Genomic DNA, 18,840 nt, shown 5'->3' with positions numbered 1-18,840 from the left:
TAATTATTTTCTATTTTTAATATTTTGTAATGTAATTATTTTTTAATCTCAACTAATATATTAGATAATAGAAAATATAAAAAGATGAGAAATAATAATGCCACAAATCTTAACTTATTAATATTTATAGAGTTTGAAGAAGCCAAAAGGCATTAAACAAAAGATTGCATAATTAAATATGAGATTATATGTAGCATTAAAATTAGACCCTAATGGTATTGTTGAGGGAAGATGAAGGAACATTCATTCCTATATTAATTAATTGATATATTTAAACCACTAAAGTTTAATTATTGGCATAATAAAATAGATAAATGTTTCAAGATTTATAATTAATTATTATTAATGGTTACATATTATTGAATTTAAATAGAAAGAGGAAGAGACATGTAATCTTTTATAATCTAATAATTATTTTTTATTTTTAATATTTTGTAATGTAATTATTTTTTAATATCAACCAATTTATTAGATAATAGAGAATATAAGAAGATGAGAAATAGTGATGTCATATCACCTCCTCTAGTCCCAACTTTATATATATATATAATATTTTGTAATGTAATTATTTTTTAATCTCAACCAATATATTAGATAATAGAGAATAAAAAAGATGAGAAATAATGATGCCACAAATCTTAAATATTTAATGTTTATGAAGTTTGAAGAAGCCAAAAGGTACTAAACAAAATATTGAATAATTAAATATGAGATTATGATATTAAAATTATGCTCAATAGCATTGTTGAGGGAAGATGAAGGAACCTTCCTTCTTATATTAATTAATTGATGTATTTTAAGCTACTAAAATTTAATTGTTTGCATAATAAAATAAATGAATGTTTCAAAACTTATAATTGTATATTATTAATGATTACATATTATTGAATTTAAATAGAAAGAGGAAAAAATGTAATCATTTATAATCTAATAATTATTTTCTATTTTAATATTTTGTAATGTAATTATTTTTTTAATTTCAACCAATTTATTAGATAATAAAGAATATGAAATGATGAGAAATTGTGATACCACATCACCTCTTGTAGTCTCAACTTTATATAGATATATAGATTCATGTATTTTAAGCCACTAAAGTTTAATTGCTAGCATAATAAAATAAATGAATATTTCAAAAGACTTATAATTAATTATTATTAATGGTTACATATTGTTGGATTTAAATAGAAAGAGGAAGAAATATGTACAAAGAATATCCAATAATATTTTAGATATTTTAGATAATAGAGAATATAAAAAGATGAGGTTGAGGGAAGATAAAAGAATCTTTCTTCCTATGTTAATTAGGTGATGTATTTTAAGGCACTAAAGTTTAATTGATAGCATAATAAATTTTGAAGAAGCCAACAGACACTCAACAAAAGGTTGTATAATTAAATATGGGATTATGACATTAAGATTAGGTCTTAGTAGCATTGTTGAGGGAAAATGAAAGAATCTTTCTTCCTATGTTAATTAATTCATGTATTTTATGCCACTAAAGTTTAATTACTAGCATAATAAAATAAATAAATGTTTCAAAAGACTTATAATTAATTATTATTAATGATTACATATTGTTGAATTTAAATAGAAAGAGAAAAAAAAGTACAAAGAATATCCACCAATATTTTAGATATTTTAGATAATAGAAAATATAAAAAGATGAGGAATGATATATATTAATAAAGTTACTATTTATTGAATGAGTTAAATACAATCAAATTAATTATGAGAAGATGAAAAGCCAAACCTAAAAAAAAAATCTCTATTTATTAGATAATAGAGAATATACAAAGAAGCAAAATGGTGATGCCACATCACCTCCTCAAGTCATAGCTTTATATATATATATAGATAGATATAGATTGCCTCACATTACAATTTTATCTTTATATAAAGAATTATAGTTTTTAATTACAACGTGAACAAAAAAATGTATTTCTAAAATAAACTATTTATTTCGTTATTATTTATATTCATTTAAGTTAATAATGATTATTAATATTCTAAATTATGTAAATCACAAATTTTTTATTAATTTTAATTATGTAAACTAAAAATTATTGACAAGAGCAACACAAATGAAACATTATTATTCATAATATAGTAGAAAATTAATATTTCTTACAATAAACTATTTATCATTATTAGTTATTAAAATTAAATAAATATAAAACATTAAAATTAAATAAATATAATAATAATAATAATATCATATTTTCAAATAAAGATATTATATAGTAATATTATTAATTCCATGTAAATATAATATTATTTTTAAGTAATTTTAATGTAGAATCAATGTAAATTATTATTTTTAATAAATAAATAATGTAGATAAATAATATAAATAAATAAATGTTATATTATTAAATAGCATAATATATTATTCAAATAAATATGATATTATTATTTTTCAATAAATTTAACATTATTTTATTTAAATAAATATAACTATATTATATTTAATATCTTATTTTAATAAATATAATTCTATTATATTTAAAAAGAAGCATAAAAAAAGAATAGATGGGAGTAGATTCCCACTCCCACCTCCCCCGATGAGAGTGAGATTTCCACTCCCACTCTTAAATAAGCATGTAAACACTGGAGTGGGAGGACTTTACACTCCTCCCTCTCACTTCAGTAAGAAAACACACCCTAAAAATAGTGGATCTCACTTTAAAATATGAAAGGTAGCAAAATTGAAATATCTTAAACAAGAAATTCTGACAATGCTATACCCCATTCTCTAACTAAAGTAGTTTTATAATTTGAAAACCCTATTTTATTGCCGGAAATTTTTCTAGTTCGAATTAGATTGTTATTCTCAAAGTTTGTTCAATGGAAAGCTTTACTTTCTTATTAAAAAAAAGGCAACACATATGGTAGTTTGTTTTTGAAGTAATATATGAAAATAAGAATAATAAAAATGTGTTTATTTGTTTTTTGAGAACAATGAAAATATGTTTGGTGGATTTTTGTTATGAAACATAATTTTCAATTATTCAGCATTCAACATAAATATTGTTGAAACACATTTTTCAATTATTCATCATTTAATTAAATATTGTTGCTTCCCAAAAAAAAAGGATATTATCATTTTACTACTAAAGTTATTCTGACATTTCATGTCAGTACCATGGTTTGTCGAAAAGTGTATTTTACTACTAAACATTTGTGTTGCTATCAATTCACTACCATTTCGTTAAGAACGTTAAAAATTTGCTGATGTCATAAGGGTATCAAAGACATTTCCAGCTGTAAGAGTAAAATTGTCTGTTAATTTGATAAATAAATTATTATTTTACTATCAAGTTTTTAGGGGAATTATCATTTTACTACCGAGTTTTTAGGGGAATTATCATTTTACTACCAAACTCTTGGGGTTAAAATCGACTTTTAACTCAATTTCCATTAAACATTAACTTTCTCTTAACGGAATGGTAGTGAATTGATAATGGCGCAAACGTTTGGTAGTAAAATGCACTTTTCGGCAAACTATGGTACTGCCGTACTGATATGAAATGTCAGAGTAACTTTGGTAGTAAAATGATAATTTCCCAAAAAAAAATATAGATATTGCTTGTATCTAAATTTTTCTATTATTATTAAAATTAAATGAAAATGAACAGGTATAATTTAAACTATAACTATCTATTGTTTGCATTAATAAATGTGGGCAATTCTAATTTAGAATCCCAAAAATACTTTAAAAGAATAAAGTGCAAATTCTTTGAGCATCCACGCATGCCTAATTATTTGCATATGTCTATATGAATGACCATCACTTTAAAAATATAATATATAAATATGTATACACACCCCGCATTATGCATGACACAAATAAATTACGCCACACAAGTAACATAAATTTATGATTATTAATTTAATCACTATATATTGATATATAAAGAATTGATAACTAAAAATCAAATATACATATTATAAAATATTCATTAATGTTGAGTTGTGTCCTAAATTAACTAATAAAGGAGAGTTAATTGAGTTTATAAGTATGATAGTTCTTCCAACCAATATACTAGTTTTTTAGATTGGATACTTAGAAATTCTTGGCCCAACATCCTAAATAAGTAGTATCATATTCTAGTGGTCAAGATGTACTGGTGGAATAAGCAAGCGGAAAGGTGGTAATAGAACAACTTAGTGGAATGAGCAAGGTAACTAAGTAGAACGAACAAGCGATATCAAAGCCAAAAATTCTAGTAGCCGAGATGTGGTGGTGGAATGAGCAAGCCGAAATGCACTCTAAATAAGTGGTATCAGATTCTAGTAGCTGAGATGTAGTGGTTGAATGAACAAGTCGGAATATAGTAATGGAACAACTTAGTGGAATGATCAAGGTAACTAAGTGGAACGAACAAATGGTATCAGAGCCAAAGATTCTAATAGTCGAGATGTGGTAGTGGAATGAGCAAGAATGTGGTAATTAAGCAACTTAGTAGAACGAGCAAGGTGACAAAGTGGAACGAACAAGTGGTATTAGAGCTAAACTTTAGTAGCAAGAATATGGTAATGAAACAACTCTAGTTGAGATGTGGTAGTGAAACAAACAAGTCGTATTAGAGCCAAAACTCTAGTAGACAGAATGTGGTGATGAAATAATTCAGAAGTACGATGAACAAACTGTTAGCCTATATGGCTATAAATATTGATTTTGATGATAACAAACCACATGTATTGATTAAACAAAGATTTATGAATTGCGCTTTTATAATAAGAAAATGATGTTATGGAATCAAAGTGTTTTGGAATAAAATGAATGTATTTTAAAACCTTTGATATTGTTTTAAATTTCGGATTTGGATCTATTTGAAACTATTTAAATATTTTTGGGCCATTCTATAATTTCACATAGTTTGGGTGAAATCATAATTTCAGAAAGCTTTAAGATTGACAAAGTAATATTTAGAAATTCTGAAATTGGACCTTTTTGTAAAGTTTCATAACGTTTTGGGCCATAATACAGTTTTATAAATTTTTGAGGTCAAACTGTAAAATTAAAAAATATTTCACTGTAGCAAGCGGCTAACCAGATCCTGACAAACGGTAATCTAGTTGTTGGGCAGTAAGCTTCTGAGCATAAGCGGCTATCCGGATTTGACAAAGCAGCACACCGGATGTTCAGAAATTCAAAATTGTAGTTGTAACGGTAACATTAATCGGCTATTCGGATGTCCATAACCGGTAATCCGGTTACGACCAAAATGTGCATAACGGCTAGTTTTTGAGCTCAAATTATAAAAACTCAAATCCAACTCATTTTCAAGCTCTCCAACAAGCAAAAACAAAAAACACACGAGATATCTTGAGCCTTCAACTTGCAAAACACAAAACATTGAATCATTTCTTGTTCTTCATTTTTGAATATCTACTCATTGAGTGAGTTTCATTGTAACTTTCATTTCTTCATCTTAATTGTAAGAGTTTGAGTGTGTGAGACACTTGAGTGAAGAGATTGAGAGATAATCTCTTTGTTGTAAAGGTTCATTGACACCTTGAAGTCAATTGTAAAATGTTGAAGCCTTGGAAAGGCTTGGATAATGAAATCTTCAAGCTTGGATCGCTTGGAGGCGTGGACGTAGGCGGGGTTTGCCGAACCACGTAAAAATTCGTGTGTTTGTTTCTCTTCTCCCTTACTCATTAGTTATTGTGCTTTTATTGAACTTATTGCTTTCATTTTCATTAAGACATTGGATTGCTCGTTGTGTGGATTTGCTAGGATAATTTTTAAAATTTCAATTCACCCCACCTCTTGGGTTGCACACTTATATTTCACAAACGATATTAAAGTTATATTCTAATAGGTAAAATGTGGTAATTGAACAATTAAGACGTGTTAGGCAAAAGTACTGAAATCCAACGATAGTAAAAGAATTGTTGAGTTGCAAAGGAAAATTACTTGAGTTTTATAGATTGGGTACCTATATATCATCGGCCCAACCCCCAACAAATGAAATGTTTTATAGTGAGCACATAAAGAGGAATAAGATTTAATAAAATAAGTAAGAAAAATAAATAAAATATGTATGTGACTCACAGACAAGACAGACAATTGACACACATATGACATACTTTTCTTCAACTTATTTCAATTGTTCTTCAGATTTCTCTATGACGCTGTATCTATTTTTACAACATTGATAGTGGAACCAGTGTGAACTCTTAGATATAAGAGTTTTTATCCGAATCATTCATTTAATATAATGGATAATTAGATAATTAATTAAAAAATTGCAGGTAACTCACCGGTTGTAGGTAAATATTAATTTTTTTATTTTAAATTAATATTAAATTTAGGAAAAAACATCCCACACCTCTAAGGTTTGCTTAAATAATCATACATATCCCTTTAGTTTCATAAATGATCACATAGACCCTCTTAATTTCATAAATGACTATTATACCTTTTGACTAAAACAATCTAAATAAATATAAATATAGTAATAGGATAAAAAGAATAAATAAATATCATATGATACAAAAATAATGTTACAATAAGTATAATTGATAAAATAACGTGTACAATAAATTTTTGTTAATATTAAGTTAAATTAACATCATGGAAGAGTTTGCAAAGCCTCACGCCTCAGTACGATTCGGTACCTTACCTTAAGTGCACCTCCCCTCATGGTTGCTCTCCCCTTTGACTTTCTTCTGCATGGCCAACAATCTCTGTGAACCACATGAGCCTTTAAGCCGCCTAGTGCCTTTAGGCACATTAAAGAATGATTTTAGGCAGCGTAGGACAAACTTTAGACCATGACTGCAAATACTCAAGGCAATAAACTGACAATACAATCAAAATACAACTATTACATTATTAAAAAAAAAACTAGTTTGAAAATACGACCAAAACGATAAAATCAATTCAAGAACAACTTATCGCAATATTTGTTAAGAACAACTTATCAAATCTCTTTCATCTAATTATTAGGAAACATAGATAGTCTTAAAGAATCCAATTGTAAATACATAAACGTGAGAGATAAAGAGAGAAATTTTATTTTACTATATCTCTATTTCTTTTTAATTTTTAATTTAAAATTACCTATTTAATAGGTTTGTTAACCGGTTAACATGATTTTAAAATAATTAAAAAATTTCATTAATAAAAATAATATGTACCGTTGATTAGATCTAACGGTATATATTTCTCACACTATTGATGCCGTAAAAAAATTACGACATTATAAAAGGACACTTCTTCTTGACAAATTATTCAAAACGACCATATTTCAATTTACTATTACAAAGGTAGTTGCCAACGTATTTCCTTTTCCTTTTGCTATTGGAAAACAAAAACATTAAGCGAAAAATGTTAAAACATTAAGTGAAAGACGTTACCTAAAAAGCCCCAACACTAATTATATTTTTGGGTAATTTTTACTTTCCTCCCCTGAGCTTTGGGCCTTTTGCACTTAGATCGCCAAGATCCTATTACTAGTAAAGACCCCCTACAGAATACAAATAGTAGTTCTCCTATGGTTAGTTATGGGCAATTTGATAATCTAATTTGACAAGCATAACTTTTGCACATTTTGATTGACATGAGCATAGTGAATTGTCAAATCATTATGAAAAAAATCATGTCTTGTGAACATTCATAAAAATAAAAAATTGTAAAAAAATTCAAAGCTTAGATCTTTCTCTTTTTTCTCTCAAATTAAGCATTTCTCTTTCATGAAGCTCATATCATATGAGAGCTCTGTTTAGAAGGCCAAAAAATTCTTCATTTCTAGCAAAACAGTATCTATTACATGTGTGAAGTGAAGAAGAAACACCAAACCTGCATCATGTATCGCTTTGAATTTCACTGATACCCAAAAGACTCAAATCGCTATGTTGAAACTAATAATAGGTTAGTTTTGAACAAATTTTTTTTTTTTTTGGGCTCCATTTAGAGTGTATTGATAGTACTGTGAGTTGTTTGTAAATGTCAAGTGAGAGCTTTATTCTTTGTTCATTGACACAACTTTGATAATATGTATGGAACTGTGAAGTATAAAATCGAGAAAAATTTTTCCAACATAAAATATGTGCCATTTTGGGTATTTTGCAAGCATATGGTTTCAGTTTATGTTATGGTAGATTATGCATTTGATTTATGCCATGTAATATTCATGATGTACTTTTTCAAGTGAGTTTTAATAGGCCTGAAATATGTATGAAAGTATAAACAATTTTTTTTTGTCTTAATGACAGTTATATAGAGCTGAAAAACTGAAGTTTAAAACACTTAATGATCATTGTTTTTAATTGCATAATGTAAGATATGCCTCAATTGTCTTAAATTAGATAATTGATAAAATGTTATTTCGACAACTTGAAATGTTTTCATATAGAACGATTAGTCTCTTTAAGTTAGTTTGATGTTGTTGAATCTGTATAGTTCTGTTATGTACTAAATTTGTTGGCATCTAATAGATAATATGTTGTATTTTGTGTTACTACCAGTCACCTACACTTTGCATTTTCTATTTACTAAATTTTAGCTTTTTCTTTAACATTGATTTCCATTAACTTGACTCCTCCATTTCACACTGCCTTTATTATATCTATTCTTCTTGTTGGTTGCTGCACTTGAGCCCTCTGAATCCATGTTGTTGAGATTGAAAGATTGACAGAAATGTAGTTGAGTTTGCAAAGTGTTGAGAGGAGGTAGGAATGCTTGTAAAGAAGGCTCTGTATTTAAGTCTTTAACTAGGCAAATTTGTGGCAATGTGACCATTAGGATCCAACGGTCAAATTGCAAAGGTGAGTATTTCTTTTAACTTGACTTAAATTTTTGACCTTTTTAAATGAGTATTTTGGTTAATGTAACTTATGATTAGGATTAGAATTATCATTTTATTTGTTGAATACAATTATAAATAACACAAATTTAAGTGGTGTACTGGTAATATTATAGTTGTTATAATCTAGTGTCAAATGTATGAGATGTGAAATTTCTTAAAAATCCAACTGAAGGTATTTCAGTCTTTTTAAATTTAACTAACAGTTAGTCACAAAATTAACTGATGGTAAAATGTCTATTATTAAATTGATCTTGGCCATCTAAGTGCAAAATGCACAAAGTTCAGGGGGAAAGTAAAAATTACCCTGATATTTTTTCATTGCCTTGTGTGGCTTCGGCTTAAACGACGCCGTACAGGTGCACTTTACTTGCGTAAGCGTGTCTTATCGGCGGCTGCCTTTGTCAGTGTTCCACTTCACTGTCTGCCTCACCCCGCATTTCTCCATGGCGGACAATCCAACTGGTACTTCACTTCCTAAGCTTGAATTTTTTTTTCTTTTATTTTCGTAGCTATTTTTTTACACAAATGATTAATGCAGAGGGGATTCTTGAGCAATTGAGACTTGGAGTTGCAAAATTCGAACTTGTCTCTTCGCCTGTTGCTTCAATTTCAAATCCAAATTCCCAAACATTTCCCACGGCGTTCCACAGAGACAGCAATAATTTATTCTTCGCAAGAATTGGACCTCCACTGTGAGTTATATTTTTCCTCGTTAAAAGGAAAAAAAAAATCCTAATGACTCATAAACTTTGAACTTGTCCACATTTGTTGCAATTTAGCGGTTTCGTTTAATGCAACTGGAATTGTTTTGGCTAATTTTCAAAATTAAGTTGTATTTGATATACTAAAAAAAAAGTCATAAGTGATTGTATGTAAAGTTCTACAATTTAGTTCTGAAAATTAGACTTTTTCTTAATTTTAATCTATGATATATTCCATAAATTTTGGTTTTTAGAGGTGGTGGCTCGCCAGCGATGAAAAAGGTTGAGCGTTATTCAGTTCAGAGAGTTACTGGGGATGGACGCTGTCTATTTAGAGCACTGGTATCTCTTTTGCTTTTAACTTTTTGGTGGTAAATAAAAATTCCATTTATGGTTCGTCTGATTGATTTGAGCAAAGCTACTGTGTTGATTTTTATTTTTTTCAATTACATTTTGTTTGTTATTTAGTAATTTGTAAAAATTGAACTTAAACCTTGCCTCAAGGATATATTTTTTGTTGCCTTCTGAACTGAACCCTAATTGATGAATTAGGTCAAAGGGATGGCTTTAAACAAGGGTATCACTCTTAACTCACGGGATGAGAGAGAGGATGCGGGTATGTTTGGATATTTTTATTTATTTCCTCCGATGTGAATGTCAATCAATAATTATTTAATATGATCCTACCTGATCATTTTATATGACATTTCAATGGATTTTTCATTCTTTGTGTTTAGTGCGTGCGCATCATTTGGCAACTAGGGAATGTTTCATTTGTAAATTGTGTAATTGAGTGGGATTGATGAAGATTTTTTTTCTGTTTTCAATTCAATGGTTCTCTCTCTCTTTTTTTTTTTTTTTGGGTGATATCATTCAATGGTTGTCTTGAAAGGAAGAACTTTGGCAATTTAGCAATCTTTTTCTTTTATGCATGGCTTGCGTAGAATGGAGACTTCTGCTTGGATTAGTTTTTAATCTGTTTTAATTCAATGAGAAACTTGAGCTGTTCGAATAATTATGTCTACTCTTTTTTTAAAAAAAAAAATCTAAGAAATGGTTCTGATCAGCCCCGAGTTCTGGGTACATAGCTTTTCCATTGTTTTTTACAAATGCAGATGATTTGCGAATGGCTGTAAAGGAGGTTATATGTGACAGTGGTAGTGAACGCCGGCAGTATGAAGAAGCATTAATCGCAATTACTATTGATGAGTCCTTAAAACGGTAGGTCTTTGATCTTATAACATATCTTGAAAGTTCTTTTATTTCTTTGTATTCGGGAGTATACTTTAGCCTCTAGTCATTCTTCAATCTGTTCAACATACTAATTTACGTCTTTCTGCAGTTACTGCCAGCGCATTGGAAGATCTGACTTTTGGGGAGGAGAGTCAGAACTACTGGTTAGCACCTGTTAAATGCAAATTTGCTTTTTCCCTTCCCTTCCTTCCCTTCATCAGTGGTGATGACCCTTTTTTTTAATTACTTTTCATCTGGTTTGGTAATTGCTCAAGAAAAATATAGAAGTATATAATTTTGTGAGTTTGCAAGATTGAATTTGTAGAGGTGGCAGTTGGGCGACTAAAACCAACCCTCCTGAGGATAGCTAAAGCCTTGGATACGACTAGTGTTCGTTCTTTTGGTCATGGAGCGTTGGTGCTCTAGCTCTGAGATGATTTGTACTGCCTTATCTTTTAGGGTGATTAAGATTGACGTTTCCAACCAACTGCACAATAATCCATCTCATCATGTTTGTATAAGCTTCTGTCTATTTCTTTGGTTATTGAAATGCATAACTCTTTTGGCCGATGTTGATGCATCGAACATCTTTTGTTATTTTTACAAATGTGTAGAAGGTGTTATGGTATTATTTTTTCAAATGGAATGGCAGAAAACTACCATTGGAGTTTTAATTTATTTCTTACGACAAGCAATCTGTAGCCATGAACTATGTATTTGTATCTCTTTTCCTCTGTTTGCATATGAATGTGTTTATTTGCATGCAATGATATATTGATGCTTCTGTGTGAAACATCGAATGCTGACCACTCATTATGAATTCTAACTCAGGTGTTGTCGAAATTGTGCAGTCAGCCAATCGTTGTTTACATACCGGAGCATGAGGTATGGGGACTGGTCAAATTTTGAATGCTGATTTAGTTGCCTTATTTCAGCTTGACCTAGTCAATGTGCAGTGACTTTCTTTCGGCTTTCCTTTTAATGAACTGTCTTGATTAAACTACAAGAACTAGTTTTACAACTGCTGAAAAAATTCCATGGACAATGATTGTGATTGTCCTTACATTGCCTTCTGTGCATCCAATCAGCTGTATGTATAGAAACTAAGAAAGTTCGTTGAACTTTAACAAGTCCAATTGTATATTGGCTATGAGAGGGTATGGGACTATGGGTCCATTGAATTCTGGACGATGTTTAATGAAGAGTAGTCCAGTTCTGTTTGCTTTGTTTCAGCTGCTGATCCCCTTGCTTCCATTATCATTGCTATTCAATGCTCAGAATTATGAACATAAGACTATATTCATAACATGCATTGCTTTGCCGCCCCCAGAATGAACAAAATCAATTCTTCATAATCTTTTTCTAATTTTAGTTTGTCTTTACTTTTTATAATTATTCCATTTGAATCTTGATGGTTGTCTAATTATAGGTTTTCTTATGTCATTGCAGCATAGAGGTGGTGGAGGGGGCTCTGGTTTTATTCCCATTGCAGAGTATGGAGCCGAGTTTCGAAGAGGCTCAAGAAATGGAAAGCCAAGGAAAGTAGTGAGGCTTCTGTACAGTGGTAGAAACCATTATGACCTGCTTTTCTGAGATTTTTCCCTGCTCAGAAGCTAAAGGAGCCATACTGAGAAGATCATCCCATTTTGTATTTGCATTAAAAATGTAGTATTTTTCTTAGTATACTTGACCACTTGAATGCAGAATGTTGCATTTTTCTAATTTATGTGATGCAGAGCTGGAAACTGTTAGCTATCTTTTTATCTCATTCCAACCTGAAAGCATCTATATTATATCATAGGCGTTATCTTTTTTATAATAATAATAATGGCCAAATGCCAAAACGCCAAACAACTCCTACTACTAAAGTATATACCTGAAAGGAAAATTATCTTTGCTTCACTTTTTTTTTTTTTTTTTGTTATATGTTTGCCTAGTCACTATAAAATTTTGACATATATTTTATATTATTTTTATTTTTAAATTTGTATCAATCAACTATTTTAACATTAAAAAATGATCATTTTATCTGTTGATGCTGAAATCTGCTCGTCTTTTAGCCGACCAGATTCTTTCACCAACGCTTGTGTTATCTACTGTTACTCGTTCGCTAAAATTGGAATCGCCCTCCTCTCTCTAAATAAGCCTGCGCTCACAAAAAACGGATCAGAGACACCGGTGGTTTTGCCGGCGTAAACCCTCCGATGCCTAAGTTAGCTCAAGGTGTTTACGGGAAAACAAATCAATTTGGGTTTAAGAAGTTTATCTGAAATTTGTAAGAAAATGATCTGGTTGCAATTTGGCAGCGTTTTCCCTCTTTCAGTTTTTCTGTCCTTTTCTCCGTTGAGTTCCTTTTCTTTTATAGCCGCTGTCCCCACCTTTCCGTTTGCCCTTCATCCCCCCCTTTTTCGGGTAGTGGCAGCCCCTCACGGGACTCTAACCGTTGCATTGTCGCAAACGTGGGGACTTACGTGTCCTTCAACGGTTCTGGGAAAAGCGTAACGGTTGCAATTCTGTGTTCTGTGAAAAGCATAGCGGCCGCGATTCTGTGTTCTAGGAAAAGCGTAACGGCCGCGATTCTGTGTTCTGGGAACAGCGTAACGGCCGTGGTTCTGTGGGATCGTGTTCCCGCTTTCTGGGGGACAGGTATCGGCTCGGTGTATACCTCTGGTCGGTACATTCCCCTAACAGGGGTTCCCCTCTGGTCGGTTTATGCTTGTCAGGGGTTCCCCTCTGGTCGGTTTATGCTTGTCCCTGTGTTCGGCTCGTACCATAGGCTGAGGTGATCCACGCCGGGGTGGAAATAATAGCATGACCGACCTGGTGCTTGTATTTACTTAACACCAGTCCCCCAGTTTCTGGTCCTGCGAGTGAAATGAGTCAAGAGTAGAAACTGATAGTCGGATCTTATCCATTCTGGGGTTTTTCCTCTGGTCTTCTGTCTAATGGGACGGATCTGAGATATCATTTTTCTTCTGAGGAGATTCCGACCTGAGCATGGGCCTAAATGAACACGTGCCCATTGCATATCTGGGCTTACATCTACCCTGGCCTTTTGTAACGGTTAGTGACGTGGCATCTCCAGACTCTTCGTATTTGAAATTTGAAACGACGGGTTATCTGTCCTCGATGTACGGTGAGTGAGCTGGCGTCTCCATCACTTTAAATGCCTTCGTTTCCCCTTTTTCGTTTCAAATCCCTAGACTCACATCGTCATCGTTTTGTTACTCGTCTCTCCGTCGTTACTTAACCCCCTCTCTGAACTTTGCTTACACTTCTCGTGTCTGGAGTATCCACTTGCTGGATTTTTTCTCTATCACGGCCGCGCCTTCAGTGACAGTTCAATCCAGGTATTGCTTTTAACTTCTCCTCTGGTTGTTGTTGATTGGGTTCTGTGTTGCCCTCTTTGTGTCCATATACTCGAGTTTTCTCTATTTTCTTTTGGGATTCCGATATGTCAAATCGGAGAGGAAAGTTGATTGCTGATGAGAGTGATGAAGAATCGGAGAGTTCAGGCCTCAACGTGCCAATACCCACCGACTTCTTAGGTCCCTCCAGTAGTGTAGATCCTTCCCATGGGAGGGATACCCTTGAGTATCCACGCCCCTTAGTTGTCTTTCCTTCCCCCGAAATAGAGTTTGTAGGTAATAGAGGCGGACCTGCTTCGGGCTTTGGTGAGAACCACAGCTATGGTGGGGTTAGGGTTCCTGAAGGAGTCGGTGATGGTGAGGGGAGCAGTTCCGGACCGAGCAGACCTCCTCAAAGAAGGCATCTTGGTCATAGGGCAGAGGCGGATTCTTACCCTATTGACTACACAGCTTGTGCTACCACCGAAACCGATCTGTTCAAGCTGAGGAACCTTTACGACATTCCTTCAGAGGTTCTCCTGGTAGTTCCAGGAAAAGGTGACGTCCCCAGTCGGCCTCCGCGGGGGTATATGACGATGCACCTGGAGAGCTTCAAATTAGGAGCTCGGCTGCCCCTTCAACGTTATTTTGCTAAGATATTGGGTGGTATGCACCTGGCCCCAGGTCAGCTACATCCCAATGGATGGAGGGTTCTCTCGGCTATGTATGTGTTGTAGAAGAGGTGTGAATCAGAGGAGCCCTCCCTTGTTGAAGTGAAGCATCTATACCAGCTGAGGAGTAGCCCGAGGGAAGCAGGCTGGTATTATTTCATGTCGAGCTCTGCGAAGAGGAAACCAATCACCGGCTTCCCCTCCTCATGCAAAAATTGGAAGAACAAATTCTTCTTTGCTGGGGGGAATTGGTGTCCAGCAGCTCACTCGCTGGGTGGTGATATTTACCTTCCAACGAATTTTGTCACCCCAGGTCGTTCATTTTTGCCTATATTATTGATAAAATTGCTACTTATTGGGTTCTTTAACCTTTTGTGCTATTTCAGAATCGTGGGGTCTGATTGGGGGGCTTGAAGATCGGCCTTTGCTTCAGGTGGAAACGGCTCTATTGAACGCGTCTACCTGCCAAGATCTCCTGTCACCAACAAGTCTGGTCGGCTCGGGCTTAGTGGATATAGCTGCCGGGATGGATAACAAGATTCTCAGTGCTATGACCAGAAAGCGTGGTCGAGCTTCAGGCAGCTCCAGCAACCCACCTCCTCCTCCGAAGAAAACCAGCGTAGGCCCATCCAAGGCTCCTGTTCATGCTCTGCCCCCTCCCCCGCCCCGTAAGAGTGGTGGGGAAAGAACTTCTGACAAGAGTCCCGAGGTCAGCCTCCAGTCTGGGGACCGATCCTCCCCTCTGCCATCTCGGGAACAAGGCGACTACCTGAGCTTGTATCAGAAGGATTACAAAAGATCGGTGGGGCCCAAGATGGTGAAGGACATTTAGAGTATGGACCTCTCAGAGTTGGCTGCTTCTGTTCAGAGAGTATCCTTCAGGCTGGCCACCATGGTTTCGTGTTACAAGGCCGGGGCTGTGCGCCATGAGAGGAAGCTTCAAGCTGACAATCAGGAGCTGAAGAAGAAAGCTGACTCTGCTGATCGTTCCAAGGAGAAGCTGGCCGAACTGAATCAGCAGATGTTGGAGCTGGCGGAGAAGGTTGCGGTTGCTGAGTCCACCTCCTCCAATCTTGAGGACGAGTTGGGTGGCCTAAAGTCTGACCTTCAAGTTGCTCAAAGTGAAAGGGATACTTTGAGGACCACCCTTGAGGGAGAGATCAAATCCCTGAGTGACCAGCTGGCTGAAGAGAAAGGCAAATCCGCTGATGTGGATGATCGGTTGGATGCTGAGTACAACTCCGGGGTTGCTTTCAGCTATAAGTGTATCATGTCTGTACTCAAGGAAGAATACCCCGAGCTCGACATGAGCAAGCTGGAATATGGGGTGGAGAGGTATATGGCTGGGGCCAGCCATGGAGATAAGGAGCAGGGTGAGCAGGATCAGGTGGTGGCTCCTTTGGATAGGGCGCAGGAGGAGGAAATTGGGGGACGTGCTTTCGAAGTAGGTCAAGGGTCCGTGCCTGGACCTCCCGGTAATGCTGATCTCCCACCTCCTGAGATTGCTGACCCTTTACCTCCCGAGGTCGCTGATCTTTCAGCTGCTGGAGCCGCTGACTCTCATAATCTTTAGGCCCCCTTTTTTTTGTATGAACTCTTGAGTTGTATTCGTTTGATAAAGAATTGAACATTTATGAGATTTCCAGATACTTTCTATTGGATCTCTTGTCTGGTGTTTACTTGCATTTAGCAAAATTTTTCAAAAAATTAGATGCTGGTCTTTCGTTGACCGAGCAGAAGCAGACACTCATTTGCCTTAATAAAATTTACGAAAAATTAGCTGCTGGTCCTTTGTTGACCGAGCAGAAGCAGGCACTTATTTGCCTTAATAAAATTTACGAAAAATTAGCTGCTGGTCCTTTGTTGACCGAGCAGAAGCAGGCACTTATTTGCCTTAATAAAATTTACGAAAAATTAGCTGCTGGTTCTTTGTTGACCGAGCAGAAGCAGGCACTTTGTTGCCTTCGTAGAATTTTCGTATCTTTAGCTGCTGGTCTTTTGTTCACCGAGCAGAAACAGGCATTTTCTTGCCTTAGCGAAACTTTCGAGAATTTAGCTGCTGGTCTTCGTTGACCGAGCAGAACCAGGCATTTTCTTGCCTTAGTAGATTAGCTGCTGGTCTTTCGTTTGACCGAGCAGAAGCAGGCACTTACTCGCTTTAGTAGATTAGCTGCTGGTCTTTCGTTTGACCAAGCAGAAGCGGGCACTCTCTTGCCTTACTAGATTAGCTGCTGGTCTTTCGTTTGACCGAGCAGAAACAGGCACTTTGTTGCCTTAGTAATATTTTTACTGGTCTTGCTACCAAGGGACTTCATGCTGAATTCATCTTTATTGAAATTTGAATGCCTTACAAAAAACATAGAATATATGCATGTACAACAGGCTATCATGCATTTAACAGAAATAACTTGTCAGAACGAGAATTCAGTAGAGCATTTTGCTTACTGGAAATATTTCTTCAAGTGCTCGGCGTTCCACGACCTTTTCACGTCTCGCCTATCCTGGTATGCTAACTTATAAGCTCCTGGTCCAGTGGCGCGTATCACCCTGTACGGGCCTTCCCACTTCGGGCCAAGGGCGCCGTGGTTAGGTTCCCTGGTGTTTTGGTTCACCTTCCTAAGTACCCAATCTCCTGCTCGGAATTGTCTCACGCGTACGTTCTTGTTGTAATAACGCATCATCCTTTGCTGACACTGGGCCACTTTCTGCGATGCCCCTGCCCTCTTCTCCTCAAGCAAGTCTAGGTTTAAGCAGATCTGCTCGTCATTTTGCTCCTCGTTGAAATATTCCGTTCCAATCGATCTTGCGTCACCCTCTTTCGAGCTTCATTTGCAATTTCCCGAAGGGTGATTGTTTCCCTCAATTCGTTATCCTCCCTCAAAGCGTCCTTCCTTGACAAATCCATGTCTACTTGTTCTCTGTCTCTCCGGTAAGTGCTAATTCGGTGGTAGCTTTTTATCCAGGTCCCCACAGACGGCGCCAAAATGTTGATGCTGAAATCTGCTCGCCTTTTAGCCGACCAGATTCTTTCACCAACGCTTGTGTTATCTACTGTTACTCGTTCGCTAAGATTGGAATCGCCCTCCTCTCTCTAAATAAGCCTGCACTCACAAAAAACGGATCAGAGACACCGGTGGTTTTGCCGGCGTAAACCCTCCGATGCCTAAGTTAGCTCAAGGTGTTTACGGGAAAACAAATCAATTTGGGTTCAAGAAGTTTATCTGAAATTTGTAAGAAAATGATCTGGTTGCAATTTGGCAGCGTTTTCCCTCTCTCAGTTTTTCTGTCCTTTTCTCCGTTGAGTTCCTTTTCTTTTATAGCCGCTGTCCCCACCTTTCCGTTTGCCCTTCATCCCCCCCTTTTTCGGGTAGTGGCAGCCCCTCACGGGACTCTAACCGTTGCATTGTCGCAAACGTGGGGACTTACGTGTCCTTCAACGGTTCTGGAAAAAGCGTAACGGTCGCAATTCTGTGTTCTGTGAAAAGCATAGCGGCCGCGATTCTGTGTTCTGGGAACAGCGTAACGGCCGTGGTTCTGTGGGATCGTGTTCCCGCTTTCTGGGGGACAGGTATTGGCTCGGTGTATACCTCTGGTCGGTACATTCCCCTAGCAGGGGTTCCCCTCTGGTCGGTTTATGCTTGTCAGGGGTTCCCCTCTGGTCGGTTTATGCTTGTCCCTGTGTTCGGCTCGTACCATAGGCTGAGGTGATCCACGCCGGGGTGGAAATAATAGCATGACCGACCTGGTGCTTGTATTTACTTAACATTATCCCTAAATGAATTAAAAGATCATTTTGTTCTACAAAATTTTGAAAAATAAAAATTATAATTCTAAAAATATTCTTTAATTTAATAAAATAAATAAATCTTAAATCAAATATGTTAATTTATTGTAAATATAATTTCATTTAAAAAATATAATGTTAATTTTGTGTAATCATAATTTCATTTAATTTGTATAAGAAATCTTCTTAATATTAATTATAGGAAAGCTTACAATAATTATAGGGAGCTTTTCTCTTCATATTAATTTTTGTAAATTTCTCTCCACTTAATTTAATTACAAA

General features: G+C 35.0%; 2 protein-coding genes across 3 annotated transcripts; both read left to right on the top strand.

The window, feature by feature from the left end:
• Positions 1 to 9,153: 9,153 nt before the first annotated feature.
• LOC102608537 (OVARIAN TUMOR DOMAIN-containing deubiquitinating enzyme 3) lies at positions 9,154 to 12,511 on the top strand. Of its 2 annotated transcripts, none has more exons than XM_006480886.4 (8): positions 9,154 to 9,284; positions 9,361 to 9,514; positions 9,778 to 9,865; positions 10,076 to 10,139; positions 10,639 to 10,744; positions 10,866 to 10,920; positions 11,588 to 11,641; positions 12,206 to 12,511. In XM_006480886.4, the coding sequence occupies exons 1-8, from the start codon at positions 9,266 to 9,268 to the stop codon at positions 12,347 to 12,349; spliced, it is 684 nt and encodes a 227-aa protein (XP_006480949.1). In that variant the 5' UTR covers positions 9,154 to 9,265; the 3' UTR covers positions 12,350 to 12,511. The 2 variants fall into 2 exon arrangements, with proteins under 2 accessions (XP_006480949.1, XP_015386657.1); XM_015531171.3 differs by having other exon boundaries at positions 10,612 to 10,744.
• Positions 12,512 to 14,210: 1,699 nt separating this feature from the next.
• LOC127903118 (uncharacterized) lies at positions 14,211 to 15,606 on the top strand. Its single transcript, XM_052443782.1, has 2 exons — positions 14,211 to 14,787; positions 15,161 to 15,606. Exons 1-2 carry the CDS (start codon positions 14,211 to 14,213, stop codon positions 15,604 to 15,606), a joined length of 1,023 nt encoding a protein of 340 aa, XP_052299742.1.
• The last annotated feature ends 3,234 nt before the right edge of the window (positions 15,607 to 18,840 follow it).

The sequence above is a fragment of the Citrus sinensis genome, chromosome 6 (assembly GCF_022201045.2).
Source record: "Citrus sinensis cultivar Valencia sweet orange chromosome 6, DVS_A1.0, whole genome shotgun sequence".
Classification (NCBI taxonomy): domain Eukaryota; kingdom Viridiplantae; phylum Streptophyta; class Magnoliopsida; order Sapindales; family Rutaceae; genus Citrus; species Citrus sinensis.
Note: the sequence above shows the minus strand (reverse complement) of the source record. Positions and strands in the feature narration are given on the sequence as shown.